Genomic DNA, 8,088 nt, shown 5'->3' with positions numbered 1-8,088 from the left:
AAAAAAAAAAAACAAAAAAAAAAAAAAAAAAAAAAAAATGAAGTTCAGATACCCTGGCAGATAAGCACAGTTGCTTTCTGTTCCAACTGACATCTTCTGAAAACATGACTGAAACTGGTAGCAAGGCTCCTTCAGTTCTAGGACAGAAGAGAGGGGTCCCAATGACCTTTATCTAAGAAGAAAGTTTTAAAGTGTTATTTGTTTCTTTGCAGGAGCAAAATACAGAGACAACCAGCTGCCTCCTTCAAAATGTATCTCCTGGGGATTATATAATTGAGGTACGTACAACTCAAGAAAGCCCTATTATTTTTATTCTTTTTAAATTTTATTGAAGTATAGTTGATTTACAATATTGTGTTAATTTTTGTTGTACAGCAAAGTGACTCAGTTATATATATTCTTTTTTTTTAATTAAAAATATTTTTTTGGCTATGCTGCATGGCGTGTGGGATCTTAGTTCCCTGACCAGGGATTGAACCCACGCCCCCTGCAGTGGAAGCATGGAGCCCCAAACACTGGACCGCCAGGGAATTCCCTATATATTCTTATTTACTTATTTATTTATTTACTTACTTACTTATTGGCTGAGTTGGGTCTTAGTTGCGGCACGTGGGATCTTTCATTGTGGCATGTGAGCGTCTCTCATGGGCTCCAGAGCGCAGGCTCCAACGCGCGTGGGCCCTGTAGTTGCGGCACGCGGGCTCTCTAGTTGAGGTGTGCAGGCTCAGTAGTTGTGGGCTTAGTTGCCCCGCGGCATGTGGGATCTTAGTTCCCCGACCAGGGATTGAACCGTCATCCCCTGCCTTGGAAGATGGAGTCTTAACCACTGGACCACCAGGGAAGTCCCTATATTCTTTTTCATATTCTTTTTCATTACGGTTTATCACAGGATATTGAATGTAGTTTCCTGTGCTATATAGTAGGACCTTGTTGTTTATCCATCCTATATATATTAGTATTGGTTGGTTTATATAGAGATGAATCTATTAATATCTAATCTCAGCTTGAAAATGATCACAGGCCGCAGCAGCTCTCCTCTCCCTCGCCCCACTGCCCACAGATGGAAGCATGAAAAAATCTGTTGAGATGCTATCACTTAAAAAAAGTAATACAGCATCCTCTGTTTTGCAGCTGGTGGATGACACTAATATGACAAGAAAAGTCATGCATTATGCCTTAAAACCAGGTAAGATTTTGTTTGTTTGTTGGAAATGCTGCCTCTGGACTACAGAGTGGACCAAGGTATTCGATACTTTCTGTACTTCATGGTTTACAAAAAGAAAACCCTTGAGCTCCTCACTCTTAAATGATGTTCCATCAAATCTGACTTTCCTTCTACCCTAATGTTGATGCCCAGAAGATCAAAGCCAGGGTGTTGTGTGTGTTGCTGGGACCAAATAAATAGTCAATTGTCCTCAGAAGAAAAGTGGTGGGAGGGGAGATTTCCCTAGGCAAATTCTCACTCAAAGGTATTTATTGTCTCAGCAGACTCTAACTACTGAATTGTCTTCTACAGTCTTTTAAAATGAATACTTTTATAATCACCAAATCGGTACTAGAGAAAAGTGGTCAAGGAGTCTTAGAACCTGTTATGTGGCTTATGTTTAAAAATGAAAAAAAATTGTTTCTCTTTGAACCTGTTACACTGCTTAAGTCTAAAAGCCTTCCCTTTGAAATTTCCCAGTGTATTCCCAATGGGCTGGGCCCATCAGAGCTGTTGCCATCACTGTGCCGCTGGTTGTCATATCGGCATTTGCGACGCTGTTCACGGTGATGTGCCGCAAGAAGCAGCAAGGTATATCTTTGTGTGGTGTGTTCTTCCCATATTGGCAGGTCTAGGGCCAACAGAGGGAGACCGGGAGCACTTGGTCCCTCCAGGCAGGTGGCTGGGAAGCCACACAGCTCCTGGAGTGAGTTCCCTGGCTGCTATAGTTCCCAGAATTAAAAAATTTGACTTTTAACCTCAGGAGCCACTAAAAGGACAGGCATACTTCTCTTCTCAAACTCAGGATGGTAAATTCAAGAGCATAAAGGAAGACTAAAGGTGTGAGTAAGGGAAGAGGTAGGGCTTTATCACTTAATAAAAGTCTGACGTCGGGAGAGCAGCTTCTGGGGAACTTAGAAATATATCTTAATCTGAGTGGCGGTTACACAGGTGTATTCTTAGATAAAAGTTATTGAGATGTACTCTTAAGATTTACGGACTTTACTTTTGTAATTTGTACCAAAAAAAAAACCCTTCAATGAAAGTTTTTTTGTTTTAAAGAAGGTCACCTCTGCTGATGCTTAGTGATCTAGTAGGTGCACTCAGTTGCAAGAGGGTGGGGTGGTGCTGCAGTGCTCTGGGCTTGTCCGAGGTCAGTTTCAGGTGAAGAACAAATTTTGTCCATTTTTGGCTCCACTGCAGAAACTAGCTGTCCTATTCCCAGAGGTGACCCAAGGGGCTGGTGGAATTAGGGAGCTGGGGGTGCTCTAGGTGACATGGAGACTGTTGTTTCTTGAAGACAGCATTAGGTCCCGAGTCGTAGGGAACAGGACAGAGCTTTGCTCGTGGGCGCCAACCCTATCTTCTTTTCCACTTTAGAAAATATATATTCACATTTAGATGAAGAGAGTTCTGAGTCCTCCACGTACATCACGGCACTTCCCAGGGAGAGGCTCCGGCCACGGCCCAAGGTCTTCCTCTGCTATTCCAGTAAAGATGGCCAGAATCACATGAACGTCGTCCAGTGTTTTGCCTACTTCCTCCAGGACTTCTGTGGCTGTGAGGTGAGGAATCTAAAGTCTTTTTAAATGCCTAGCTTCCAAACTAGGGTCAGCCTTGCACTCTTCTTTCAGCCTGGCCTACCCATCACCAGCACTAAATGTTTGTTGACACTTAGTTCTAACCCTGACATACTCCTGCTCAAAAGCCTTGAGTGGCACCCACCTGGCAGGAAGTGTTTTAAGCATTAAAAAGACCTCAGGGGAATGGGGGACAGGATGGTGGAGGAAATGGCAGCTGCCCTGGGAGCGTGCAATGGGGCCGGTGGGAGGAGGTCACTCAGGACATCCCGGAGAGCACTGGAGGGTCAAAGAGAGAATGACAAGTAAAGAGGCGAGTTTAGACAGTTTTGGTGGGGGAGCTTGGCTAATAAGGGAAAATAATAATATGTTAAGTACTCAAATGGTCTCCTCTGGTTTCTTGCCTGTTCTCTTGAGTTAAGCTGTTAATATGTAGCTTTTCTATAATGTCATAGTGTTCATTTTAGAGTGAAGTTTGAAGCTCTCATGGAAGGCACACTGTTTCTTACAAATGCAAGAATTGTACAATAATTGTGTAATTGGAAGTTATTTGTGCTTTGAAACTGAGGACTGGTGGGTTTCTTAGACTCTCTCCACATGGTGAGGCTGTCCCCTAGTGTCAGTTAAGCATGTTTACAAGGCTGGCCGGGTTTCCTAATATATGAAGGTCTAGACGTTGGCAGATCAGCCTGTGTACTGAAAAACTGGTACGGACCCGCAGATGGCACACAGTCTTCAGATACTGACAACCCTTCTGCTCTACTTTGTAAGTGACTAGCCTCGGGGGCCGGGGGGAAGCCTTCCAGTTATGAGTGTAATAGAAAATTTGGAAACTAGAAAAGGATGACAAATTTCAAAATGGATGGTAATCTTAACCTGGAGAATAGAGGAACCACAGTTAAAACTGCTGTATTTCCTTCCAGTCTTTTTCTGCATAGATGAACTCGTACATATAGTTTTGCATTTTGGATGGATTAGAATTATTTTTTTCTGTCTCTTCACTCAGTAACTTTTTACACTCTTAGCAGTTCTCTGTAAACAGCAGTTTTAAACAGACTCTTGATCCATATTAATGATTCACCAAATTTGAGTTTTTTCAAACTGTTAAACATCTCATTATTTCAATTTTGCCCCATTCCAGTGGTGGATACCTGGAAATGGAATTGCTGGGTCAGATAGGAACATTTTTAAAGTGCTTGGTATATATTCCCAGTTAGCTTTCAGAATGCGTAATGTTAGAATTAAGGAAAATGTAAGACAATTCAGTATTATTTTCAGCAACTGGAGGGATGTTGGGGGCTTTCTTCCCTTGGTAACACTTTAGAGCAAAAGAGGAAGGCAAAGTCATTTCAGAGCCCCCTTCCACATAAGGGACTGTGGCTGCCATTCTTAGGCATAGGCACTGAGAGTTAATTTCTGAACTACGGAAGGAAAGAGGCTGATATAATTGCCGAGACATTTTCAGCAGAGTCAGATGAAGATGGTCTGAGAAGGTGAAGCCCTCTGAGGGGCCACGCATACCTTGTGTTCTTTTCTTTGTCAGTGCCCCACCCCAGACTCCCTATGAGACCTCCCCTTGGGGTTAAAGGCCTCGTAGGGGCCTCGTAGGGATGTGGCCCTGTAGACTGCTGAGAAGTGGTGGAGCCGGTCACTCCAAGTGAGTGAACCAGAATGGCCATGTTATGGCAGCTCATCATCTTCCTCTCCATGCACTGATCACCTGGTAAACAGCAGGCTGACCCCAGGGCTGTGTGAGAGGCCAAGGAGGTCCTCTTTGTCAGTCACACTCTGTCATTGAGTCAGCCTGGGCGGGTGACTCTGGCATCCAGACCTGAACCCAGCCCACTTTGAGATCCCTCACCCACACCCATCTATCACCACCTTCCAGTTGTCTCTCCAGGATCTGCCCTGATCCAGGCAGCCTCACTCATCAGATAGACCCACCCCCACTGCCTCTGTATTCCATGCTGCCTATCACACTTTAAGTCAGTTGAAGGCCCCACATGTGATATGTAACTTTGGTGGGTTGCTAGACGCTCTGTGCTTCTGTCTCTTCACTTGTAGGGTGGGAGTGGTAACGATCCCACATTATGCTAAAATGAGAGCATGATACAGAGGGCCTGTGTGTGACGGTCGCCCATGGAATGTTAGCTGTTCCTTGGAACTGGGCAACCCGAAGCCTGCATATAGCAGTGCTAGTAATGATTTGGGGCAGATGATGTGCCCGTCTTGTAACATTCCCATTCTTGTCACTCGACTCTCTAAGTTGTATAGGTGAGTGAGGTTCTCTGCTCACTTTCCAGGTCGCTCTGGACTTGTGGGAAGACTTCAGCCTCTGCAGAGAAGGGCAGAGAGAATGGGTCATCCAGAAGATCCACGAGTCCCAGTTCATCATCGTGGTGTGTTCCAAAGGCATGAAATACTTCGTAGACAAGAAGAACTACAAGCACAAAGGAGGTGCCCGAGGCTCGGGGAAAGGGGAGCTCTTCCTGGTGGCGGTGTCTACCATTGCTGAGAAGCTCCGCCAAGCCAAGCAGAGCTCATCCACGGCGCTCAGCAAGTTCATTGCCGTCTACTTCGATTATTCCTGCGAGGGAGACGTTCCCGGTGTCCTGGACCTGAGCACCAAGTACAAACTCATGGACCACCTTCCCCAGCTCTGCTCCCACCTGCATTCCCAGGACCTCAGCCCCCAGGAGCCGGGGCTGCACCCCGGACGCATTAGCAGGAGGAACTACTTCCGGAGCAAATCGGGCCGCTCCCTATACGTCGCCATTTGCAACATGCACCAGTTTATCGACGAGGAGCCTGACTGGTTTGAGAAGCAGTTTGTTCCCTTCCATCTCCCCCCACTCCGGTACCGGGAACCGGTTCTGAAGAAGTTTGACTCAGGCTTGGTTTTAAACGAAGTCCTGTGCAAGCCAGGGCCGGAGAGCGACTTCTGTCTCAAGGCCGAGGCCGCTGGCTCCGGGGCGCCGGCCGACCCGCACTCTGAGGGCCCGCAGTTCGCTCCGGACGAAGACGCGGAGGCTGGGCCCGTTCCGGGCGCCAGCGCGGTCCTGCGGCCCCTGCCGCACGCGGTGAAAGCTGCCGGCCCTTCGGACATGCCACGGGACTCGGGCATCTACGACTCGTCCGTGCCTTCGTCCGAATTGTCCCTGCCCCTGATGGAAGGGCTCTCCACGGACCAGACGGAGACGTCTTCGCTGACGGAGAGCATGTCGTCCTCATCAGGCCTGGGTAAGGCGCGCGGAGCCCGGAGGGTCGGTGGGTCGGGTTTCTGATGCGGGCCACGGCCTTGCCCCATGAGTTCAAAATCCAGGAAAACTTTTTTCTAATTTCGGTGCAAATTTATTCGGCAGCCCGATGGGAAGTAACAAAACTCCGTGCATAGTCTCTATTGATCCCAGGTAATGGGAATGTTCACATGTGTGAGCTGCAGAAATACTGTTGATAAATTATGGTGAGCTGCCTGGTACCATCTTATGTAATATACAGTATGTTCATTATGTCGCCTTTCTAAACTGTGAAAACATCTGAATGCCGAAACACACTGGGCCCGGGACTTCCCTGGTGGTCTAGTGGTTAAGACTTCACCTTCCAATGCAGGGGGTGCTGGTTAGATCTCTCGTCAGGGAGCTAAGATCCCACATGCCTCGTGGCCAAGAAAACCAAAACATAAAACAGAAGCAATATTGTAACAAATTCAATAAAGACTTAAAAAAAATACTGTAAAACCAAACCAAACCAAACACATTGGTCCCCAAGGGTGTCAGATGAGGGTCTGTGGACCTGTATCTTTGTTGGGACTTGTGATGTTCACCACCGCCCACCTTCCCAAGTCTTTAAAGCCACATGTATTGAACCTGGAGTTCACAGGGCACAGTATTCTCTCCATTCTAGCTCAGCGCAGGCTCCAGGTAGGAGGGCCTGCTTCCCCAGGGAACCCTTGCAGGATGCTGTCTGGAGCTACTCTCACTGTGCCTATGACTAGTTGGAGTCATGCATGCAAACCCTGGATCCTCAGCTAAGGGAACTAGAACCTGTTAGCAGGAGGAGAATGCGCAGTCTTGAGCTGACAGGGATGCCTGCCTCACTTGTACAGAGTGAGTGGTTCAAACCCAGATCCAGCTTCGTTCTGGCCTGAGTGTCCAGCCCACTGAAGTGCAATGACGTGTGGTTCTGCCCTCTCTTCTTTTCTTAGGTGAGGAGGACCCTCCCGCCCTTCCTTCCAAGCTCCTCGCCTCTGGGGCATGCAAAGCAGAACCTGGTTGCTGCAGCTACACTGGTGAACTCCACACGGTCGCTCCTTTGTAACAAAACGAAGGGTCTAAGCATTGCCACTTTAGCTGCCGCCTCTCTCTGGTTCCCCAGCTCGTCTCTCTGGGTGTGTGGCCCACTTGGAGCTGAGGTCTCTTACAAGGATATTCAGAATGAAATCCTGGCCAGTACTTGCTGTCCTTGCCTCTCTTCTCTACCAGGTATATTGGCAGTCTCCAGTTTTCTGAAACCATGTGGAGCTCTGAAAGGCATGTCCATTATGTCTGACAGCAGCTTGCCATGTTGGGTCAGACTGAATTAGAGCCAGTTCTGAGAGGTAGGGAGGAAACATGTAAAGAGAAACAGGAAAATACCCATACTGATTGTTCAGACTTAATTTATCTGTGCAAACTTTGCCTATTCACTACTGGCTACTTTGATTTGAAATGCTTTGTGGAAAAAGCACTTTTGATGCCACTACAGCCATGGAAATCAAGTGCCAGTCTCTCTGGAATCCATGTTGTTACAGATGATGTTCTTTTCCATTTTTGACATGGAATTTATGGTACCATTTACAATGCCGTGGGTGTTAAAAAAGCTCTGAGTCAAAGGTCAAGAAGGTGACTGGATATTCAATCACCTTTCATAAAAATGAGTTTTTATGTATTAGCAGGTGGCATATCTGGCTGAGGAAGGAGCCGCAGGGCCAGGCTGACCATGTAGACCATTCTTTCTGAGATGGGTTGGTCAATGTGCAGAAGGCACCAGGGCCACATCTTGATCTGAATAGGCATCAGGGAGGGGCCAGATCTCCCTGCGAGGTTTCCCGTGGTTATATTTACTGTGCTGAATCTCAGATGTTGGTGCCTGGAAGTTTATTTTTAAGAGACTGATACCCAACTGGGCTGTATTACTGGAAGTTGTAATTTTTGCTTTGGTTGGCCTCTGGTCTAAAGCTGTGTCCGGAATGTTAGGGATCAGAATCCACTGACATACGGCAGTAGGTGGAGGTGGTAGTCACTTAATCTGCTGAACTTGTTTTGA

General features: G+C 47.0%; 1 protein-coding gene across 1 annotated transcript in view; it reads left to right on the top strand.

The window, feature by feature from the left end:
• IL17RD (interleukin 17 receptor D) overlaps positions 1-8,088 on the top strand; it is a 62,692-nt gene extending 54,604 nt beyond the window's left edge. The window contains exons 8-13 of the mRNA XM_024746427.1: positions 213-278; positions 1,132-1,186; positions 1,685-1,795; positions 2,585-2,769; positions 5,088-6,024; positions 6,989-8,088. Coding sequence (XP_024602195.1) covers positions 213-278; positions 1,132-1,186; positions 1,685-1,795; positions 2,585-2,769; positions 5,088-6,024; positions 6,989-7,101 — 1,467 coding nt within the window. The 3' untranslated portion in view covers positions 7,102-8,088. The remainder of the gene's footprint in view (positions 1-212; positions 279-1,131; positions 1,187-1,684; positions 1,796-2,584; positions 2,770-5,087; positions 6,025-6,988) is intronic.

The sequence above is a fragment of the Neophocaena asiaeorientalis genome, unplaced genomic scaffold (assembly GCF_003031525.2).
Source record: "Neophocaena asiaeorientalis asiaeorientalis breed wild unplaced genomic scaffold, Neophocaena_asiaeorientalis_V1.1 scaffold251, whole genome shotgun sequence".
NCBI classification, from domain to species: Eukaryota; Metazoa; Chordata; class Mammalia; order Artiodactyla; family Phocoenidae; genus Neophocaena; species Neophocaena asiaeorientalis.
The sequence above is the reverse complement of the archived record's forward strand: the minus strand, read 5'-3'. Positions and strand labels throughout refer to the sequence as shown.